The 24,580-nt window shown below is 36.7% G+C and overlaps 1 protein-coding gene across 6 annotated transcripts in view; it reads left to right on the top strand.

Annotated features, from left to right (window-relative positions):
• Positions 1-24,580, top strand: part of CCDC171 (coiled-coil domain containing 171) — a 372,925-nt gene that overhangs the window by 23,586 nt on the left and 324,759 nt on the right. For 5 of the 6 annotated variants that reach the window (XM_045840936.1, XM_045840937.1, XM_045840935.1 and 2 more), the window contains exons 5-7: positions 4,064-4,254; positions 6,250-6,381; positions 22,916-23,062. In XM_045840936.1, coding sequence (XP_045696892.1) covers positions 4,064-4,254; positions 6,250-6,381; positions 22,916-23,062 — 470 coding nt within the window. The remainder of the gene's footprint in view (positions 1-4,063; positions 4,255-6,249; positions 6,382-22,915; positions 23,063-24,580) is intronic. The other variant, XM_045840939.1, reaches the window with a different exon arrangement.

Below are 24,580 nucleotides of genomic sequence, written 5' to 3'. Positions count from 1 at the left end.
GTACACCAAGCAGGGATCGAACCCAAAACCTAAGTATGTGCCCTGACCAGGGATCGAATCTGCAAACTTTTGGAATATGGAACGATGCTCTAACTAATAGAGCCATCTGGCCAGGGCTTGCAGTTTCTTTTAAAATAATGATATTTTTATCCTATGATTCAGCAGTTTTACTTTTTGGTATTACTCCCTGAGAAACATTAGTCTACCGAAGACTTTTACACCAGTTTTTATTGCAGCTTCTTTATGCCAACCACAAATTGGAAAAAATAAACAAACTCTACATGTCCATTGATAAGAGAATGAAGAAATAATCTGTATTACATTCATACAATAAAATACTACTCAGCAATAGAAGTGAACCAACTACTGATAGATGTAATACCATGAATGAATTTCAAAACCATTATGCTGAGTGAAGTTTATACATAAGAGGTCATCTTGTATGACTCCATTTATACATGATGGAGGAACAGGAAGTTCTTCAGCAGAGAAAAATAATTTTTGGCGAAAAAGAAATCAGAATAATGGTTGCCTCTGTGATGGGATAGTGGTAGGGATTGACTGGGTAAAGGTGTGAGGAAACTTTTCAGGTTAAAGGAAATGTCCTATATTTTGATTGGGGTCTGGGTTACATGAGTGTAGTGTAGGGATTTATCAAATCTCTTTGACTGATGTACTTAAGTGTTGTGCATTTCATTATATGTAAATATTACCTCAAAAATATAAAACTATATTGAATTCTAGTTAACAATATGAATGCTGAATTATTTGGGAGTGAAATATATTTGCAACTTGCTTTGAAATGCATAAAAAGTATGGTCTGATGGATGGATAAATGAATGAATGCGTAGATGAATGTGTGATAAAACAACTGTAGCAAAATGTTAACAGTCACAGAGTCTAGGTGATTTTTTTGGTTGTTCACTGTACAATACTTTCAACTTTATGCATTTTTGAAAACTTTCATGATAAAATGTTGAGGGTAGAGTAAAAAACAACCTAATGGAGTTAGGGGATATTAAAAAAGGGAATCCCAGCCCTAGCCAGTGTGGCTCTGTTGGGCATTGTCCCACCAACCGAAAGGCCTTGGGTTCAGTTCCTGGTCAGGACACATGCCTAGTTTGCAGGTTCTGTCTTTGGTAGGGGTACACACAAAAAACAACCAATCGGTTTCTCTCTCACATTGATGTTTCTCTCCTTCTCTTTTTTCCTTCCTTCCCCTGTTTCCCTTTCTTTCTTAAAAGCAATGAAAAATACCATTGGGTGAAGATAAGAAAAAAAAAGATAATCCCATAATGATTGAGAGAAAAAGAGACCTGACAAGAAAGAAAATTTTGGAAGTTGGAAAGCAAATGGATGAGGGATAACTAATTTAGCAGACCTGAGATACTAGAATCCTAAACCAGGAATGTAGAAAGCTGGCAGACAACTTATCAGAGATTCAAAGGACTTATGAACTGGAAGCACCAGATACCTTTGGAATTTGGAAGTAGCTGTCCATTTTTAGGTTTCCTTCTGCGAGCATGCTCGTCTGGATTCTTCCCACTTAGGAGTAATTTCTGAGTTGCTAAAATAGAGGGTCTCCAGACTGGGAAAAACAGGAAGATATCATACTTAAGCTGAATATTGAGGAACTAGTTCTTCCAGCTTCTTTAAAAAAAAAAAGATTTTGTTTATTTTTAGAGAGAAGGGAAGGGAGGGAGAGAAATGGCAATTAGTTGCCTCTAACACACCTCCATCTGGGGACCTAACCCGAAACCTAGGCATGTCCCCTGAACAGGAATCAAACTGGTGACCTTTTAGGTCACAGGCTGGTGCTCAGTCCATTGAGTCACACCAGTCATGGCCAGCTTCCTTTTTCTGTTGGCTTCCCCAAAAGCTGTCACTAGATTTCTGCATTCCCCTTTGGAGCTTGGAAGACTTTTCTGTGGGTCACCTGACCAAGCTGAGAAGAAAAACCTAGTGATATACTGATAAATGGCCCAGACACATCCTCCTCCAATGAAGAGCACAGGTGTCAAGCTCCACACTCAAGCTCAGCATCTAGGAGGGATGAAAGGTGTGTCACTCTGAAGTTAATCTTAATTGAGAGCAAACAACTGAGAATTACCAGATACTTATGGAAAGCTTCTAAAATGGAGAGAAAAAAGTTAATTTGGAAGAATCAGAAATTCTTCACAAGATTTAAGAAATAAGTAGCATTAATGTCCTCACAGTTGAAAGAGAATATATGCCATCTGTGAAGCGAGAACCAGATCCCATTAAAAAAAGAAAGCTCTTAGAAATTAAAAATATGAAATCAGAAATGAAAAATGTCAGTAGAAGCATTGGAAGATGACGATGGAAAAAATCTCCTAGAAATTAGCATTAAAAGACAGGTAGAAAAATAGATGAAAGAAAAGAAAATTGGAGAACCAGTCTGAATAATATGAGAGAAAAGGAATAGTGTAAGTCATCAATGAAATTATTTAAGAAAACATGTCAGAACTAAAGGTTATGTATTAGTTGCCAGATTGAAAGCGCCCATGAATATTCACCACAATGGAAAGAAATAGACCCACTTGAAGGCATAGCATTATGAAATTTTAGAAAAAGAGACAAAGAGAAGATTACGAAACTTTCAAAGAGAAAAGAAAAGTGACATGCAGACAACAGAAATCAAAATGGCTTCAAACTTCTTACCTGCAGTGCAGGCTGCCAGATAGTGGAATAAAGTCTTGTATTGTAGTGCAAGTAACCAGATGGGAGGGAGATGTTTTTGTACTATTTATACCTTTGAATTTCAAACCTTTGGAGTATGTGATCCATTCAAAACACAAAATAATTTAAAAACAATACTACTAACTGTGGCATACAAGTGTGTTCATATTTCCTCATTTGGTCTTCATAAAAGCTTAACTAGGAGGCATTTTATTCTGAGAGTCAAAGAAGTTTAGTCAGGTGGTAGGTGGTACAGCCAGACCTGGAAGCCTTTCATTACATCTTTTCTAAATGCTGAAACAGAGCAGCAACCCTGGTGGAGAGGTGTTTGTTATTGTTTCAGTACTATTAGGATGAGCCAGGTTTGAGCCTAATTTGGGGGTAGGAAATATCACAGTTTTAAAGGGTTGTAGCAGTAGTTCCCAGCCTCAATTTTGTGACAATCTCATGTGTAAGATGTGTTACAACTGATTTGTTGCCAAATATTAAAATTTGTAACCTATAAATCTTTTAAAAAGAGTAGTCATGCCCTGGTTGGTGTAGCTCAGTTGGTTGGAGTGTCATCCTGTGGACTAAAAGGTTAAAGGTTTAATTCCCAGTCAGGGCACATGCCTAGGTTGTGGGTTCCATCTCTGGGCAGGAAGGGCAACAGATAGATGTAACTCTTCTCTGTCTCCCTCCCTCCCCCTCTCTAAAGTCAATAAGCATGTCCTCAGGTGAAGATAAAAAGAGAATAGAGCTCTGGCTGGTGTAGCTCAGAGGATTGAGCATGGGTTGCGAACCAAAGGGTCTCCAGTTCAATTCCCAGTCAGGGCACATGCCTGGGTTGCAGGCCAGGTCCCCAGTGGGGGCCACGTGAGAAGCAACAACACATTGATGTTTCTCTCTCTCTTTCTCCCCCCACTTCCCCTCTCTCTAAAAATAAAATAAATAAAATCTTTAAAAAAAAAGGAAAAAAAAAGAAATCTATAGTCTTTACAAAAATAGAATAGAATAGAATAAAATAGTAGCCCTATATGTCACAGTATTTTTAAAAACAAATATTTTATTTATCTTTTTGAATAGGAGAAAAAGAGTGACAGCTGGTACTAGAGGTACATCTAAACCTTGGCATGTCTCTGGGAATTTGTCATATCATTTTATGGCAAAATCACCTTTGTCTGGAGGAGAAGAGATGAAAAAGTGGTAGAGTCCTGGCTCCGGGACAGTGGACTTTTCAAGAGTTTACTGGTCTGAGGTGGTTATAGGTTTTGTCCTAAGACCATGCTGTAAATGAAATTGGTTCTAAGCCCTATGTTTTTGAACTCTAGGGATTTAATTTATGGTTGTAAATAAACCTATTATTCTTTTATATTTTTAATAGCTCAGAATACAGAACTTCAAAGAAGGGCAAATGAGATTGAGAAAGTATTTCAGACTTCCCAGGAAAAATGGAAAGAAGAATGCAGAAGATTTGAACATGATTTGGAGGAAAGAGACAATATAATTCAAAATTGCAATCAAGAATATGATTTACTTATGAAAGAAAAAAGCAAGCTAGAGAAAACTCTACAGGTAAAAAATTTTATAAAGGAATTTTAATATATATAATATTCATTGATATGTGTTATACATTATTTGGAGTTGTCCTTGGAAAGGAAAATAACTACCACAAGGCAAGAAAATCTGATTTCCTTCTCCCCTCTTTCCTTTCCTTCCTCTCTTTCTTCTTTCCTCTTTAGGGTAGTTTTTCCAGGTCCGTCTTGTACTATGCTTTAAAATACATTAACATATATACTGTTTCTTTTGTGAAAAAGTTCGAAATCTCTGATCAAAATGTAAAAAATAAACATATGATGTGGGCATTTTGTAATATAAAAACCTATAGCCCGTTTTGTCTAGCAGCATGAAAATTTGAAATTTTAGAAATGTGGGCCATACATTTGATCTGAAATACAATACATATAGAAAAATACATATCTGATGTATGCTTATTATCTGTATAGATATGATACATAAATAATTTGATGACTTTTTATAAAATTATTATGAGATATTTGTCCCCCCCTGTTTTTATTCTCCGAAGCAAAGATATGTTTTAAGGTTGAGGTTGCCAGCCACTTAGAAGATAGATTTTGAATTGACTATATTTGCCATATTTTTGAAGTACCAGTTTAACTTAAAAAAAAAAATAACAACCAACAAAACATGATAAAAATGCTTTACATTTACCACTGGTGTAAATTGCTTTTCAGAGTTCTGGAAATAAACCTTCACTAAAAGTAATTTTACAAAAGCATTTACTAAATATAAAGTTTTGACACAAGCATTCCCAGACATTGTCAGCAGATCTTTTGATTTCTTTTTTGGCAATAGTCATAGTTTGTGTCTTGTCTACTACAAATGGTGCCTGGCATCTATGTATGGGGCATCCATTAGTATTGGAATATGGAAGTTTAGGTGGCCCTGTATAACCCTCCCTACTTAAAATGTCTTGGAGCCAAAGAAGGGTAATGGTGGCAGCATTCCTTATAGTCAGTCAGCCTGTACCCCAAGTTACAATCTTAATATGATCTTGATCAGCTGCCTGATGGAGAACTCTGACTTTATGCCATGGGTTTTGAACTGATCTGCACACAGCTGTTGAGGAATTTGAGTTTTAGTAGGAATCTCTGTTTTAGCCCTAGGGGGAAAGATCCTCAGGGCTTTTGGGATGGCTTCCTGTTAGTGAAAGTTGTAAGGGCGGTATGGTCTTTATTATGCAGCTCCAAGTTATTGTTAGACGGGCACACCAGGTTTTCCTTCTCTGATAAACCACAGAAGCTTTCTCCTTATGTCAATGGGGACTGAGTTCTGAATTCTAAGGGTTACGATATTTGTGGTTTCTTAAGAAAACTGCATTTAAAACTTTAAGATTTTGAACCACCTTAGATCTTATAAATGTAGCACAATCAGAAAAACCCAGAAAGAAAAGACTCTTGCCAACATTGTTTATCTGTAGAACTAGAAATTAGCGATAGCCAGGACTTCTAAAAAATATATTTTCTGACTTTTCAAATTCTTTACTCTCTAATTTCCTTCTCCTGATTTATTATACAAACTCCTTCATTCTCCCCTTTTGGAAATACAGTGTTTTCTGTCAGATTATATATACACTATCAGAAATAATCCAAATAGTTTATTCACAGGTAACTGGAGATTTTCATATTATCTACTTTACACACAGATTTACATATAAATTACATAAAATCGATGTATTTTGTTTTTGTCTCTATCACATAATACATTTTATTAAAACCTCTGAAGTTAAAATTTTCTGAAAAATTGGTTTAAATATATGCCTACAAATGTATTTGTAAAATGTTACTTAAGTAGGTAAACCTAGATTCTTATTCAGATCTGTATTTTGATGATCAAAATATAATAGTTCTATTAATGATTTTAACATAAATTATAATGAGTTTTAACAGGATAGGTAAGCAGAGTCCTTTTTACATTTAAATTGGGGATGAAGGAAGAAAGTTAACTTTTACGGATCTAATAGTAAAGCAAGATTTTATTCGTATAAAGGAAGCATTGGAAAAGCATCAGCAGGAGAAGAATGAAATGGAGTCTCATATCAGGGAGACAGCTTTGGAGGAGTTTAGATTACAAGCAGAACAATGGGAAGCAGAAAGAAGAGAGTTACAATTTATAGTACAGGTATTTTTAAAATAATACAGTTCCTTAAATATATCTTTAATGTTTATGATATTAAAAATTACATTAATGCAGTAATTGCTGAATTATTGCTGACTGCCTTGCTGAAATGGAAAATAATTCCTAGTCTTTGATCTCTGGAAGGTCATCATAGTTGGGTGATTTCTATTGCATAAATTATATGATTTTGAGAGGGACATTTATATACATCCTGTATTTTATTTTCCCAGTTTAAAATTTGAGACTGTTAGCAGTTTTTTTAATAGCATAAAGAAATAGAATGGTGTCTAACCACTATGCTGTACACCTTAGAATAATACAAAATAATATTGACTGTAAACTGTAAGTGAAAAATGAAATTAAGATGTTGAAATTTTGGGAAAAATAGAATGGATTTGGATATTAAAGGATATGTACAGTGATTTTTAAACTATTTTAAAAAATTATTGATTTTAGAGAGGGAGGAAGGGAGAGAGAGAGAGAGAAGAGAAACATCAATTTGTTGTTACGCTTATTTATGCATTCATTGGTTGCTGGATTGAACCCACAACTTTGGTGTATTAGGATGACACTCTAACTAACAGGTACCCCACCAGGGCCTTGAACTTTTTTTAAATAGCGTAATGCAGATTATTAATTATCTTTTATTAACCTCTCCCCTGCCACACACAGAATTCTCAAGGTTTCAAATAGTCCAGTTTGAAAATCACTGATTACATCTAACCCCCTTTATAGATGAGAAGGTAAAGATTTATTATTTACTCAGATCATAGACTGAGTAATTAATGTGGGGAAGGAATACAAGTCTTCTGGTTCTCACTCTGGTGTACTTGCATTTTTCAGGAGATTATATGTAAGTTATTTTAAAGGAGAGATAGGACAAATTCAAGCTGAATTCACTAACCAACTAATTTCTAATTTCAAATAAATTTTCATCATTCTTCTTTTACTTATTTTGTGATGATAAACACTTTTTTTACACAACATGACAAATTGACTTAGTCTTTATATAGATGTCAAAGCTGTACAGTCTTAAGTTTGGGAGTAGCTTTGTGTTAGAAATAACTTTGAAAGACATAGGTGGCCAGAGAATAGGAGGTGCCTTATTTCTTTAGGAGTGGAAGCTGAAAGAGAACAGTGGAAATGCTCAATTTGTTGATGTATGTAAGCATTCAAAATAGTAATGAAACCACATTTTTCCAAACCTTTAGTAATTGGGCAGTGCTTTTCTTCCCAGTCATTTCCTCTGTAGGATCCAGAAGGACATTGCAATGACTCTTTCCACCTCTTGGTGCTCTTAATGTTTGCGTGGGTACTGAGGATATCAGATTGATTAGATATAGTATGATTATGATGTTTCATTTTTCAATATAGACATCCAAAGAAAGAAAATATATTGTAATGTAATAAATTTTGAATAAAATGCTATGGGACTGTAAAAGAGAAATTGATTAACTGGGAGATTGGGGAGATCATCACAAAGAGGATGACATTTGAGCAATGATTAATAATTATATTAAAGGCTACTTCAAACAAACAAACAAACAAACAAATAAACATAAGTAAATGAAAATAACCCCTTCATTTCTAAACACTCAGAAATATTCAGTGCCACCAGTCAGAAGCCTGAAACTTATAAAATATGATTCAGAGATCTGTCTTTAAATGTGTGGGTAGTATTTGAAGCATGAGCTAAGAGAGGCCATTTGTATGGAAAAGCCACTGGAAAGGGTTTGGGTGGACCAGGGAGTTGGGTGGGGTGAGGTCTCAGGTAGTCACCAGGGCAGGGCCAAAAGTGCGAGCAAGGTTGATGGATACTCAGATATGGTACAGGCCTGTGGGCACTGTGAGGGAAGGGATCAGAGAAGAGGCAATGGCCTTTGACAACATTTCTGTTTGGGAGAAAGCTGCCCTTCTAGCCCTCACCTTGAAACCTGACAATTTAGTTCCTCCCCTTATATATGACTGTCAGCTGTTGTCCCCGTGTTAGAGCTCAGAACGAGTAGTATATGGCCCTTAAAGAGGGATGCCTAGGACTCCAGAAGCCCTCTGTCTCACTCAGCCCCTATTTCTTCTGGTTTTTACTGCCAGAAGTTATGCAGACTTCTCTTTCTGGCACCCAGAACCCTGGGCTGAGGTTTCTAATGTGGGGCTGGGACCCCTTGCTCTTTAAGGGGTGACTTTGCAGACCCTCCTACCAGTCTCGATGTAGTTTCTTCCTTATATCCTTAGTTGTGGGGCTTCTGTTCAGCTAGACTTCAGATGGTTGTAAATGATGGTTTTTCTATAATTTAATTTTAATTTTTATGTTGTTTTGGGAGGTTCTGAGTACCGACCGTGTTTACCTGTCTGCTATCTTGACAGTACAAGGGAGCTCCCATAAGACTTTCAGCTAATTTCTCAACAGAAACTTTGCAGGTCAGGTGGGGTTAGCATGAAATATTCAAAGTGATGAAAAGTAAGGACCTATAACCAAGATTACTCTACTCAGCAAAGCTTCATTTAGAATAGCAATGAAAGATTAAAGTGCTTTCCGGACAGTCTTGATGTCAGATTAAAGTGTTTCCCAGATAACAAAAAGCTAAAAGACTTTATCATCATGAAAATAATATTACAAGAAATATTAAAAGGTATTCTTTAAGAAGGAGAAGGAAAAAAGATAAAGAATATGAATAAATGGCAATAAATACATTTATCAACAATTACTTTAAATGTAAATGGATTAAACGCTGTAATCAAAAGACACTTGATGACTGAATGGATAATGAAACTCCTACCTGCGCTGTCAACAAGAGACTCACTTCAGATTGAAAGATACACACAGACAGAAATTAAAGAGATATTTCATGAAAATGGAAATAAGACAAACAGCTATAGTAGCAATACTTATACCAGACAAAATAGACTTTATTTTTTATTTTTTCTTGTTAAAACACTTTATCGATGAAACACAAGTCTAAGATTAACAAATGTAAACCAATACAAAAGTGTCAGGTTATTCATGATTAGTTTGCTGTCAGCTTAGGTAAAGAGTAAAAACATCTCAAGCTAGGTAGTAAGATGGAATCAATAAGTGTTCTCTTTGCACAAGCTCTAGTATTCATTTGGCATCCTTAAAATGGTCCAGCCTAAAACCAGCCATCACAACCAGCATCACTGTTGATCTGTGATATTTATTATTACAAAATAGCCGCCAAAAATACAGTATCTTTTTGCTATATAAGCACAGTGAAAAACAAAGAATTTACCAAATGCATTGTTCCTAATTGCAAACTAAAAAAATGATTTTGATATTGTTTGGGACAGAACCCCAGAGTTTGGTCAATACTTTTAGAACTTTTACTTTCACCACTGGATCATTGTGATTTGCTAAATCATTGATTTTCTTAATATACACCCTAGATTCTTTGAATTAAAGAAAAAAAATGAACTACTGAATTCCTTCCTGGATGATGCAAGAAGCCCTTCAGCTTTTTGTTTGTTTGTTTGTTTGTTTGTTTGTTTTTTTCCTGTGGAGGAAAAGGGACTTTTTCTCAAGTCCCAAACAAATGACTTCTCTCTCAAGAGGAGAAAATGTCTCAGAGCACTTTGGCCACTCTCTTGAGAGGAAAGCACCTCAACAGGCTTTCATTGGGTTCAATTTGCACAGGAATACAGGGTGTATAGGTAAAATTCATTAATCATTGTGAGGCAGAAATGATTAAACAATAGATAACATTCAAAGAACTCTGAGGGCTTATTAGGAGTCAGGGTCAGATAGCTAAATGGCCATAAAACTTGGGGGAACAAACTTACTTCCTACTTGGTCCCTTGTCATTTAAATTGAGGGTATTAGCAAAGTAGGTTTCATAGGATTTTATGCATTCTTTTTTAGGCCTGATTGCCCTAGGGAACCCGCCCTTTCCAGCACAGGGCTGCACCCACCTCCAGCATTGTTTCAGGCTTAAGGCATTGTTTCAGGCTTAAGTCAGGCAGGGAAATAAGGCAACCAAGAGATAGGAGACTTCTTGCACACAGAAGTCTCAGCACACAGCACAGCACACTCTTGCACACAGAGGACTCAGGCTGTGTCAAAGCTGAGGGGCAAGGGTCTATCACCCCCTTTTTCTATAGCCCCCCAAGTCCTTTCCTGAGGGCCCCGTGATCATGCCTGTCTTAGATTTCCCCTCTTTTGAGGAATCTTACTGGTCATTGGCTAACCAGTCATCTGCCTGGGGCCAAGCAGGGTAAAGAGAAAGGGGGCAGAGGTGGTGCTCCTATAAGAAGATAAGCTTTGTCTCCTAAATGGCTTACAATCCCAAGGTCCTTAACTCAGCCTTCACCACGGGGGATTACAGATTCTGAAACCAGGCAGGGAAGTTCCCAACATCTTCTGAGATGTGACTGCTGTGTAAAACTTCGCCCATACTCCATGCAAACATAGGGCTTTTCCCCAGAGTCTGTCCTCTGGTGTGTAATGAGATATGACTTCTGTGTAAAGCCTTGCCTGCACTCTCCGCAAACAGGGCTTCTCCCTTGAGTGTGTCCCCTGGTGTTTAATGAGATGCGACTGCTGTATAAAGCCTTGCCCACACTCCCTGCAAACTTAGGGAGAAGCCCTTCGTTTTTCATGTTGTCAATTATATTCTCAAATAAGGATATTAAAAGAATCCTTCTGCCCCATTCATTATTAAACAGGAAAATAGTTCTGATGGTACTTTACAACTGACCAGCTCCCTTGTTGTGGCTGGATTGTCAATAACATTGATAATTAGTTTCATAATCTGAATCTTAGTGAAATAATTTCCTAGGAATAACAATGCACAAAGTCTGGAATAGGAAAGCAAATGTTGGTAATGATTAGTCACATATGTTGGTTAACAGTCTAGTCATCTGCACAGCTCAGTCCAAGCGACAGATCACGGTGTCATCACACATTTGACTGATACATGAGGTCTGTCCCGAAACAGTCCAACCATTATTAATATAATGAGAACAGTTTGCACAACATCTATGTAGCCTGGCAGCCAAGGGCAGTGAGCTAGAATGTTCATGTGCAAACAATGAAGATTTCTCTGTACTAGTCAGTGGGAGTGATAGACACCACTGAGTGACATGTGTGTTGTGTGACTGTCACATTCAAAATAATTAAGCAAGCAGAACAACGAATCTACATCAAATTTTGCAATAAGCTTGAACATTCCTCCACAGAAACTATTTGGATGATTCAGAAGGCTGCAGCTATGGGCATCTGGTGATCGGCAGCCTCATCACAACAGCATGTCCCCTCATGCATCATGTTTCATGCAGAGTTTTTTGGCAAAACTTCAAATCACCAAGGGGACTCATCCCAACTACGGCCCAGATTTGGTTTTTCCAAAAACTGAAGTCACCTTTAAAAGGGAAGAGATTTCAGACCATCAGTGAGATTCAGGAAAATACAACAGGGAAGCTGTTGCTGATTGGGAGAACTGTGTGAGATCCCTAGGTGCCTACTAGGTGCCAATGACTGAGGCATCATTGTCCTGTGTACAGCGTTTCTTGTATCTTGTATCTTCTTCAGTAAATGTCTATATTTTTCACATTACATGGCTGGATACCTTCTGGAAAGACCTCATATGTCTTAATCCTGCCCTGATTTTCAGCATTTACATTCAAATTATTAGGGCATTATAAGCCTTTCCCCTAATAATGGGATCTTTAGTTTTTATCAGTTTTGCAATAATTGGGAGACCATCCAGTTCACAAATGCCATTTTGGTTAAATGAATATCCTGGATTGTTACCAAGAGTGACCAAGGCTACTTCTTGAATAAAAGGATAATTTTTTCTTTCCAGGATGTTAAGGACCTTTTGAAGATCTGAAGCACCAAGAACATCATTGGTTTTGTAGGGGAAATTGAAATTGCCCTGGCGAGCAGGCCATGCTGTAGCTGGAGTTTTGGTGGTTTAGTCGGGCTCTTCCTGTGGACTTTCCACTTGCCCCGCTCCCAGCCCTGTACATGCACCACTGGTGGGGTGGCAGCCTCCACCCCTGCCTCCTGGACAGGGTAAACTCAGTTCAAGTGTCCTGGTCCCAGAAGATAGTACCCAACCTGGCCCCTTTGTCCTCCTTTGCACTTGCCAGTTCCTTTAGGGTGCTAAAAAGGCCTTGGCCTTGGCCTCTAGGCCACCTCCTCTTTGGGCTCATGAGTGTGCTTTCACTTTTGCATTTGGACCACTGTTGAATTCCACACCCATCTCAGACTTGGCCTTTGAGTCACCCTGAAGTCTACCTGGGCCTTACTCAAGTATTAGCCCCTTTCCTGGTCTCTACCCCAATCTCTGTAGTGTCACTAGATTCATCTTCATCATCATTGTTGTAGTCCTTATCAACTCTTCCCAGGTCAGTCTGTATACACAGTAGCAAGTGCCAGCCCCAATTACCACACCAGATACCACCCAGCCAGCTCCCCCAGTACGACCCACATTGGGGTGAATGAACAGAATTCTTAACCCAGGCATAGCTGGCTTGCTGTGATTCATAGTACTCCAAAGTCTGGGATGGAGTCTTTAGCTATAGCCAGCAGGCTCTGTTGCAGCTGCAGGTTTAGCAGCACCTCCTCTGCCCCTCCTCTACCCCTCCAGATGTCATGGGGGCAGTGGCACCCCTACATATACCCACACAGGTCCAGACAATTTCTCCTTTTTTTTCTTGCTTGGAAGTATACTGTGTTATGCAATGGACAGTGTTTCCCTTCTTCCTGCTCTCAGGTTGGATAGGCCTTCAGGAATAAGCTCTACAGACAGACTGGTGATTTGGCAGAGATTGGTGGATGCCTGGACAGAACAGCATTTCAGAGAGTCCTAATACCAGCTTTTCTGAATTCAAGGTTCTGGTAGTCAAATTGATTTTACCTTTTGTTTTCTCATCCTACCCTCACGTCTCAGGACTCTGCAGACATCAGCCCTTCTGTGTCCACCACACCCTCCCCCAGCCCACCCCTTTTCACCCCCAATGGAGGGCCATTTTCCCAGGCAACCCCCCAAAGCAAAACAAACAAATGAAAAAAACAAAAACATGATGTGGACCCCGGCTTGTGGGGTCTGTCACATTGTGAATGAGACTAGAGAAATTCACATGGACTACTGAGTCCTGTGGAGGAAAAGGGACGGCACAGCTTCTCTCTCAAGGGGAGAGCAAGCCTCGGAGTGCCTCCGCCACCCTCTCAAGGGGGAGCCCTCCAACTCTTGCCTTGACAAGCTGTTATTGGGTTCAGTTTGCACAGGAATAAAGTTCAATCATTGCCTGGCAGAAATGATTAAACAATAGATAACATTCAAAGAACTCTGAGGGCCTATTTTGAGTCAGGGTCAAATACCTAAAGGGACACAAAAGGGGAAACAAACTCACTTCCTGCTTGGTCCCTTGTCATTTAAATTGAGGGTATTAGCAAAGTAGGTTTCATAGGATTTTATGCATTCTTTCACAGGCCTGATTGCTCTAGGGAACCCACCCTTTCCAGCACAGGGCTGCACCCACCTCCAGCATTGTTTCAGGCTTAAGGCATTGTTTTAGGCTTGAGTCTGGCAGGGGAAGTAAGGCAGCCAAGAGATTAGGAGGCTATTTGCAGACAGAATGAGGACTCAGGTTGTGTCAAAGCTGAGGGGCCAGGGTCCATCATCCCCTTTTTCTATAGCCCCCCAAGTCCTTCCCTGAGGGTCCCTTAATGACCATGACTGTCTTAGGTCATCCCTTCCCTTGAGTAATCTTATCTGTCATTGGCTAACTGGCCAGACTCAGGGCCAAGCAGGGTAAAGTAAAAGGGGCAGAGGTGGCACCCCTTCCAGGGAGATATGTTTTGACTGCTTAGTGGTTTAAGGTCCTAAGGTCGCTCACTCAGCGTTAGCCAGGGGAAGTTATAGCTTCTGAGACCAGGCAGGGTGGTTCCCAACACTGAATCAGGGAATAAAATGATCCTTCCCTCATTTATAATTTATGTATCTAGTTATTAAGGAATGGGAGAGCTTGTGATGGCAAAGAGCATGGGAGTTATAGATTGAAAATCATACCATAAACTAAAGAAAGAGGAGGAGGAGTGGAAAGGCATCCAGTCAGGCTTAGGCATCATTAGGCTGTGTGATAAAACAGCTGCCAGAGACTGACCTGGTAAGCACAATTGTGATCTAGGGATAGCTTGGAGGAACATAGATGAAATGGAAGTGTTTGAGTAGAGTTTGCCTAAATGATATAGGATAACAAGGAGTGTTTCTTTGCAGTTTCCTGGGAAGCTGTCTGCTGGTGCCCTGTATAAGCAAATGGCATAGAAAATGGCACTAGTACTGCCTGTTTTTTCCAGACAGGGTATCTTAATATTCAGTTGATAAAGTTACTGTATATTGTGCTCATGGTAAAAATGCCCCTTAGGGAAATTTAAAAGCAGAAGGTGAAAGTCTTGCCCCCTTTCCCCTCAATACCACTCATCATCTAAGGATATATAAACATATATTACTGTATTTACATGAGTGAAATTATATGCCTCAGTAATATTTGATGTCCATCTTTTGATGGCCTTATATTATTCCTGTTGTGTTTGCATGATATTCTGTCATGTGGAAGTTCCTAACATATTTAAGGAATTCCTTATTGATGGATATTTTCTTTAAATATTTTTGCTCTAATTATAAATAATTCACTAATATTCTTGTCTATATCTTGGAGCTGTTGTAGAAGTGACCCAGTGGTGTCTGTACCTAGAAGTATTGCTGGGTCTGTAAGCATACAGATTTATCATTATGATATATGTTATATAAAGTAGTCCCAGTTTATACTTTACAGTAACAAACACTTTTTGATTGTAGAATTGTGCTGGCTTTGGGGATTTAGAGAGGAGAAGCTTGTTCTGGCTCTTTCAGGAGTTAAACATGTACTAGGTAGTAACTAGGTGTATGGATATATTTTGTGAGCTAGAAGGAGGAGTACTTTTGCTTTGTTACATTTCTAAATCTGCTTCTATAATTCTTCAGAGCTGAAACCATACTTTGGAGTCTGAGAAATATTGTTTATTTGAGTACATATGAAGAATTACACTTTTGGGCTATGTTTCTGGAAGAGGGGAAAACATGCAATTTTATTTTTTAACAGCACACTGTTAAGTTAGTTCAAAAACAAGCCTTATTTTAAAATATTTTAAGTTCAACACCTCCCTCTAGTGGAAAAAAGAAAAAACTCCCTCATTACCAATGTCCTTAAAATGATTTTATTTGTTAAACACACACATATACACACATATTTTCACTGTAAGGATCCAGGTAGTAGCTTTTTTTTTGATTAGAAGATAAATTCTTTGACAAAATTGAAAACATTTTCTTGGAAGGAGGCAAATTAACCTTGATGTATAACTGCATGAGGTATTTTTTTGGTCCTTTTTGAATTTTCTTGTATGTTACAATGTACTCCAGACTTGGGTTGTACTGATAAAACCATTGACTTAAATATTTGAGGACTTATGGACATGGACAACAATGAGGTGATTGCAGGGGAGGAGGTGGGGAAGATAAGAGGGATAAATGGTAATGGAAACAAATATAATTAAAAAAGTAAAAAAACAATTATTTGGCCCTGGCTAGTGTAGCTCAGTGGACTGAGCGCAAGCTGTGAACCAAAGCATTGCAGGTTCGATTCCCAGTCAGGGCACATGCCTGAGTTGCAGGCCACGGCCCCCAGCAACCCCACATTGATGTTTCTCTCTCTCTCTTTCTCCCACCCTTCCCTCTCTAAAAATAAATAAATAAAATCTTAAAAAAAACACCCAAATATTTGAACACACAAAAAATAACAGGGATTAATATAAACAATATCCAATATAACCAACCAGTTCCATTAATATAGCCAATATATACCATCTATGTTATATATTTGTCATATTTGCTTCAGAATTAAAAACAAACAATAAATTGAGGACTGACTGTTCTGAATTACTTTACCCCTTCACCACTACCCCACCCCCCAAAGATGAGTATCATTTTGAATTTGGTGTTTAATTTTCTGTGTACATTAATAGCATTGTTTTATCATTTCATTTGTTTTAAAAATATACATAGAATCTCATATAGTATGCATTTTTGTCCAAGTTTTCTTTCTCACTTGTTTTATTGAAATTTATCCAAATTAACAAAGTAGCTCTGGTTCATTCTATTTAATTTCTTTATTGTATTTTATTCTATGCATATACCATAATTAATTTATCTGTTATTTGATTGATTGAGATTTAAGTTCTTTTCAAGTTTTAATTATTACAGATAGTGCTTCTGTGAACATCAAATATTTTTAAAAATGTAGGTATGTAGTTGGTGTCTATGCACTTGTTAGGAAGTAAAACATATGTCAAATTGTTCTCCTGAATGGTTGTGCCATTGTGGGAGAATAGTTTCTTTTCTCTTATAGCCTCTTGAACACTTGGTATTTTTTAGATTTAATTTTTTTGCAATAGAATGTGTATGAAATTATATCTCATTCTTGCTTAAATTTCTCTTCTTTGATATTTAGCATGTTAATGCCTATTGGCTATTTACGTTTGTTCTCTTGTGAACAACTAATTAATATGTTAATTGCATTATTATATAATTAATTATTGCCAGTTTACATATTTTTCTTTTAGATTTTTTATGTTTATGATTAATTTTTATTAATCTATTTTTTATTAATTTATAGGAGCTTTTTATATGTTTGGTTATGAATCCTTGGTTATTTATATCACTGTTGCCAACATCTTTTTTTCTGTGTGGAAACAATTTATGTAGTGTTTGATGTACGGTTTTAAATTAAAATTTTTTTTTATTGATTGATTTTTTTTTTAGACAGAGAGAGGAACATTGATCTATTGTTCTATTTACTTATGCATTTATTGGTTGATTCTTATATGTGCCTTGATTGGGGGTTGAACCCACATTCTTGGTGTATCAGAATGACTCTCTAAACAACTGAGCTGCCTGGCCAGGGCCAGTTTTAAATTTTAATGTAGAAGAATTTGTTAGTCTTTATAGATAGTGCTTTTTATGTCTTATGTAACCTAAAGCCATAAAGAGTGCTTTTTATGTCTTATGTAACTTAAAGCCATAAAGAGAATATACATTTTTTTCTCTATATAGCATGACATAGGATCTAATCTTATTTTTTTTCCAAGTGGATAACCAGATATCCCTGTACCAGTTATTCAACTGTCTATTCTGTTACCACTTAATGATTTATAATGTTTTCTCTTTGAAAATATCCAGTTCCTTTAAATCTAAGTCTTGGTTCCTAGGCGCTGTGTTCTGTTCCACTTATATATCTGTCTATTTATGAATGAATACTAAATTTTTTTAGCCCTGGCTGAGTCGCCCAGTTGGTGGGAGCATCGTTTGGTACACTGAAAGGTTGCGGTTCCATCCCAGGTCCAGGCACACACCTAGGCTGCGGGTGTGATCCCCTGTCACGGTGTCTGGGAGGCAACTCACTGATGTTTTTCTCTCAAAGCTGTGTTTCCTTCTCTCTCTCTTTCTCTCAAATCAATTTAAAAAAATATCCTCAGTTGAGGATTTTTAAAAAATACTAAATTTTAAAATTTATCATGGATCTACAGTATTTCTTGATCTCCAGTAGGTAGGTCAAGTTTCCCTCTCCTTATTCTTGATATTTTTTGGGGGGAGAGGAGGAGAGTTATTTTGAGACTTTTACTGTCCATGTGAGTTTGAGGATTGACTTCTTGTATTCCCCCCCAAAACCTTGTTATAATTTTGGTTGGAATTGGATTAGATTGAGAGATTTATTTGGCAGAGTTGATGTTCTTATAGTGCATATTACATTATCCCTTCTTTTACATTTTTGCTCTATTTTCTGGGTGTAGTTCCTCAATTTTATATTGTAATCTTTGTATTGAATTTTCAGTTTTGCTTTTGGGTTTTTAATTTCCAAGACTTTTTTTTTAATCCTTAACCAAGAATATGTTTATTGATTTTACAGAAGGAAGGAGGGAGGGAGGGAGGGAGAGGGAGGAGGGAGAGAGGAAGGCAGGAGGATGGTGTTGTTTTCCTCTTCCCTTGATTGTATTTTTCTTTTTTTTTTTTTTAATCACCTTTTTTATTTTTGGTGTTAACAGTTTAGGCACATAGTGAAAGATCATTAAAACAGCATAGGTCCAAATTCCACTGATAATGTAAATTTTATCTTCAGTTGTATGCTTTTCATGTAAAGAAAACTCAATAGACTTGAGATCCTTAAGTCAAACATGAAAATAACACCAAGTTACCTACTTTGAAATTGCTTTTAGAGAACTCTTATATCTGCTTTGTTTTGTTAATTAACTAATTAATTGCTCATTAAAACCCAAAGTTTTAGAAATATTATATTCAAATAATCCAACAATTTAAAAAATTATCGTTGTAAATTGTGACAAATAACAAAATTATATAATAATACTGGGAAATAGATGATATTAATTTTGCTTTTTAAAGGTAATTGATTCTTTAAACTCAGACACTTTTTTTTGAAATTCTGATAACCTGAAATGTCATATCTAGCAAACTTTGTATGGCTTTGAAAATCCATTTGAGCCAAAGAATTGGATGTGTGGTTATATTTATTTTTCACCAGTGTTTGGCCCCATTAGTTAGTAGTTGTCTCTACTAACTAATTCACATGTGAATCTTTCCTGAAATGTCTGATTGTCCTTGACTGTGTTTCTGTTTGAGAATGAGGCACTAAAAACTGAGAGGAAGCTCTGTGCATGTGGAACACTTCTGTTTCACTGGGGAGTTTTAGATGATGCATTATAGAGCTGCACACTTGAAACCTGTATAAGTTTTTTTTAGCAATGTCACCCAATAAAAAGTTGGGGAATTTAGAAACTGTCAGCATCTATAGCTCTTTTTTCCTGGACTGGTAGTTTCCCAGCAAAGAAATATTCTAGTCTCTTCCTTATGGAATCTTAAGTGTAGGAATTTGTGTTCTGGGAGCTGAAGAGAGAAAGCTGTGAGGTCTTACCACCCACTGTTTGGATTACCTAATCTTTTAATTTTTTTAAGTTTTATTTATTGATGGGAGGGGGGATGGGGGAGAGAGGGAGAGAGAGGGAGAGAGAGGGAGAGAGATGTCAATTTATTGTAACACTTATTCGTGCATTGATTTTGTTGCTTCTTGTGTGTGCCCTGACTGGGGATCGAACTGCAATCTTAGAGTATGGGGATAATGCTCTAACTGGCTGAGCTACCCAGCAAGGTATCTCACCCTGACCCCCAGTAGTGTCTGATTTTTATGACTTAAGAACCTCTTAAGTCATATACCAACCTCTCTAGTTAGTAAACTCTCTGTTTTTCCAGGATGGAGAGGAGCATTTGTCAGGGAGGGAGCTGGCAGGGGTGATCTGTGGATATAACTAACTGCTGCTTATAGAAGCTTCCAACAATGTTCATATTCCTTTCTGCCCCATGACTTAAGAACAGATAGAAAGCAGAAAACTTGATTAAGTTATTGACAAAATTTCAAGCCCTTGTATTGCTTTACCAGTGAATAAAAAGAAACATCCAAGGAGCAAATAATTTTAGTCTTACATAAACTCCACCAGAGAATGGAAAAATCTTGATAACATACTAAACTGATAAATCTTGGTACTAAACTGACAAGAATACAAGAAGATAGTTATAGCTAATCTCATTCATGAGTATGGCTACAAAAATATTATACAAAATATCCAACTGAATATAGCAAAATATAAAAAACTTTTTAAAAAAGATTTTATTTACTTATTTTTAGAGAGGGAAGGGGGAGACAAAGAGAGAGAGAAAGAGAGAGAGAAACATCAATGTGCAGTTGCTGGGGGCCATGGCCTGCAACTAGGCATGTGCCCTGACTGGGAATCGAACCTGCGATGCCTGGTTTGCAGCCCGTGCTCAATCCACTGAGCTACGCCAGCCAGGGCTATAAAAAGCTTTTTATAATAAATGTTAGAGTTTAACATTAGAAAGTCAATGTAATTTGGCTTAATATAACTAGCTAACTTGATTATGTAATATGTTTCCTGTATATATGAATAGAATTTCTAAAAATCCCCACTATCTGAGAAAGTGGTTTTCTATAAAAATTGTGTATATATGTATGTGCATTGATATCCATGTTCAAGAATATATAGTAGTAATCACATAATAGTAGTGACTACTTGACCTCTGCATTAAAACTGTGATTACTAGGTCAAAATTTCATCTACATCTCAAAAGACCTTTATTTAAAAGCTATTTGTCAAAGAACATATATGCATAACCTATAGACACAGACAACAGTGTGGTGATGGCCAGAGGGAGCAGGGCCTGGGACTGGGTGGAGGGGGGCGAAGAGGAGAAGAGGGGACCTCTGTAATAGTGTCAACAATAAAAATAAAATTATAAAAATAATAATACAAAGAGATGTAGATAAAAACTAATAGGTAATTAACATGTACATTAAAAATATTAGCATAAATCAAGAGAAAGCAGAAAACATGGAATAGAAGAGTAAAAAATGCTATTTGGTAAGTAGTATTTAATATAGGTCAAGTATCAAAGTTAAAATCTCATCAAAATAAACCTAATAACTCCTAACTGATGGACCATTGATTTTCTTTTTGATAGGATGAAATTCAGACTTGCAGGGAAGGGCGGGCATGCCCTTCGTCTCGTGTAGTGGTATTTGGAGTGACTGTGTGCTGTTCTTCTGTGCTATCAATAGAATTCCATCAACAGAATAGGAATCAGTCACATTTTATAATAAGTAGATCTCATACTTCCTGAATAATTTCTTTTGTTTAGTAAATATTGTTTGAAATAAGTGCCATCAACTAGGATATAAGCATCTTTTGGATCTAGACTTTAACGTTGTTGGTTTTTTTTTGTGATTAACAGTGTAAATTGCTGTTTATTCATTTTAAAGTATACACAGTACTCTAAGTGGATTATTAAAAGTTGGAGATTATGTATTTATAAATCAAAAAGTCATATAACAGTGAATTTGAATTAATGCTGGTACTATTGACTGTTGACGGAAGGAACCTATCCTGTAGAATCACAACAGTGTCTTACGGTCTTGTCTTAGGATGGAGTTCAATTGCATAAGGCTGACCACATTACCATCTGTTTCTAACTCCAGAGTGCTATTGTAGTAACCGAGAGTGCTATCTGCTGGTTGCTAGCAGTGTTGGCAACACTATTGCTCTGGTACACAGCTTTCTTATCTATTGTTTATATGTTGTAAATGTGCAAGTAGGTGAGCTTCTTTATATTAAGAAATTTCTTACCTGAAGGAAATAATTCTTGAGTTCATGTGTTGCCAGCTCTAGAAAAATAACTATTCTATAAATGTGGAGAGAGGAATTAAATTTTGTTCCTCATCCTTTGTGGGTTATACTGCTGGGTACTTTCTAAACAAATCTTTTTACAGAGAATTATATTTGGTGTTTGCAGCATTCTTACTCAGATTCCAGCAATACCTTTTGAGTGGCTAGGGAGTATGTGGAAGTATGTATAAATATACATATCTGTACATGTTAATGTCCCAAAATAAGATGATGCTGATGAGGCAAAGGTGGGAGAAAGAGCTTTGTCAAAGATCTTAAATTAGAATGAAGAATATCTAAATTAGTTACTGTGGAAAATACCTTTGATATTTGTGTGTGAACTTCATGTTTTAACTTCTGTAACATTGAACTCTGATTTCTGAGTTTAGTTGGAAATAGAGATTGAGAGATTTAAGTAGAAAGTGCCTGTTATTTTCTTTCAGTGGTACCACAAGGGTTTGGAAAGTTAAAAACTGAAGAGCAAATGAAACACAGCCATCTAGTGGATGCAACTTTAAGAGCTGTAAGAATGGAGTGCCATCAGCTCACATAAAAATCTCTCATGGGTCATTATTAGGCATTTAGACCAATCATTCCTTATTACACAAAGGAGCAATATCCACTTGTATTATTAAATACTTTAAAATTTTAATGAGAGGGAAAACATTATATATAGTGGTTGAACTACAGCATTACATAAATATCCTCAGGGCTCATTTGAACTACCCTAACATTTTAATAAACTATACACATTTCATTTGTAGTATGTATTAATCAGAATTTTAAAATTGTAAACCTTCAATAGTGCTTTTAAAATACATGTATATTTTGTCCTGGCCAGTGTGGCTCAGTTGGTTGAGTGTTGTCCTGCAGACCAGAAGGTCATAGGTTCCATTCCTGGTCAGGGCACATGTCTGGGTTGTGGGTTTGGTCCCTAGTTGGGGTATGTGCAAGAGGCAACTGATTGATGCTTCTGTCTCACACTGATGTTTCCATCCGTCTCTTCCTCCTTCCCTTCCCCACTCTCTAGAATACATTTTTTTAAAAAAGAAAAAATTTGAATACATGTATATTGTGAAATATTACTGGACAATATCTAGACCTCTCTTGGCTATGTGAATTAACCTGTTATTTTGATTGAAGCACAGATTTAGTTACTCATTGTCTACTATAGAATAAATGTAAGTCATTGTTGGCTTATAAATTTTATTGATGCAAAAATGAAATATTTTTCAGGAGCAAGATAATGCTGTACAAAGTATGCACAAGAAAGTAGAACAATTAGAAACTGAACACATGGACTGCTCTGACCTTTTACGGAGACAAACAAGTGAACTTGAATTAAGCACTCAACGAGAGGAATGTCTTCGAAAAGAATTTGAGGTATATTTTCTCATTCTTTTATACTGTATATATGTTATCCAGTCAGTAATTCAAGTTAGAGGAAGTTTTACTGTACAATAAAATATGAAACTACTTTTTTAAAGCTTTATTTACATTGAATATTTGTGTCTTTTGAAAACTTTTGTATCTTAGTAAATTATATTTTGTTCCTAATTTTAAAAATCTGTTCATTTTTAACATTAATTTTCATGGAATATTTGGAAAGTTTTAGGGTAACTGTTTATATTATAAGACTAAGGAAACAGCATAGGAAAAGATTTTGATACATAATATTAAACTCTAATTTTGTAGTATGAATCATTATTACTAGCTGCATGATTTTGTGGAATACTTTTCAGGTAAGACTAGCTGAGAAAGGAGCATTAGTTTGTAGTTGAAAAATAAAAATATGATTTTTTGGAGTTATTATTACTGATAATCACTTTAGTTAATCTTGAGAGAAATTGAATTTGTTAATCCTATTTCTTCTTAAATTCTTTTTACTTTAAAAATTTGTTATAATAAAATATATATAAGCTGAGATAAAATTATTCACACTCTTACCACATATATTCTAATTTTATGTAAGGTTAGAGAACAAATAAAAAATGAGATTATGTTCTAAATACTATTTTAAGCTTATTTGTCAAGTATGCTGAACATTTCTCAGGCCAGTAAATTTAGGAATATATCATATTTTATATCATCATTTTATTTTATTTTATTTTTAAAAGGTTTTATTTATTTATTTTTAGAGAAAGAGGAAGGGAGGAAAAAAGAGAGGGAGAGAAACACCAGTATGTGTGGTGGCCTCTCGCACATCCCCTACTGGGGACCTGGCCTGCAACCCAGGCATGTGCCCTGACTGGGAATTGAAGCCGAGACCCTTTGGTTCTCAGGCCGGCACTCAATCCACTGAACCATGCCAGCCAGGGCTACATCATCATTTTAAATATGTAGTTTGTGGATGGCCTATTTAAAAAAGGAATAGAGGGCATCTCTGGCCTCCTAGTTTGGTGGAGTTGGGCTGTGGTTACTTTGTAGCAGGTTTGGGTAGAGAGCTACTCCCACAGTGACCTTAGGCCTGGGGAGTTTGTCTTTAACAACTACAGGTGCAGTAGCCTAAGTTCAAAGTGCAGGTTGGAAACTAGTACAAGCCATTGAAGCTGGAATGCTGTGGTGCTGATGTTTTAACTGACTTATACCAACTGTCACTCTACTATTTACAATACACAAATTCCTCTAATGAAGTCAACTATTTCTTATAATTTGTAGCAATCATGTGACTGTGCATGTCATAGAAGTTAGAACAGTTGCACAGTGCTGGTGGCGAAAGGGCAGTGTAGCAGTTGCTTTAGTGTCATCTTTTATTTCCAACAACGCTGTGATGTTGATACTATTCTCTAATTTTACAGGTGAAGAAACAGATTAAATAGTGACTCAAGGTCCTGTAGCATATGTGTAGCTCTGAACAAGGAGCCTCATGTGTAAACAGATGAAATGTTTTTCCCATCTTTG

This window comes from Phyllostomus hastatus, unplaced genomic scaffold (assembly GCF_019186645.2).
Source record: "Phyllostomus hastatus isolate PE091 unplaced genomic scaffold, TTU_PhHast_1.1 phas_contig_34, whole genome shotgun sequence".
Taxonomy (NCBI): domain Eukaryota; kingdom Metazoa; phylum Chordata; class Mammalia; order Chiroptera; family Phyllostomidae; genus Phyllostomus; species Phyllostomus hastatus.
Note: the sequence above shows the minus strand (reverse complement) of the source record. Positions and strands in the feature narration are given on the sequence as shown.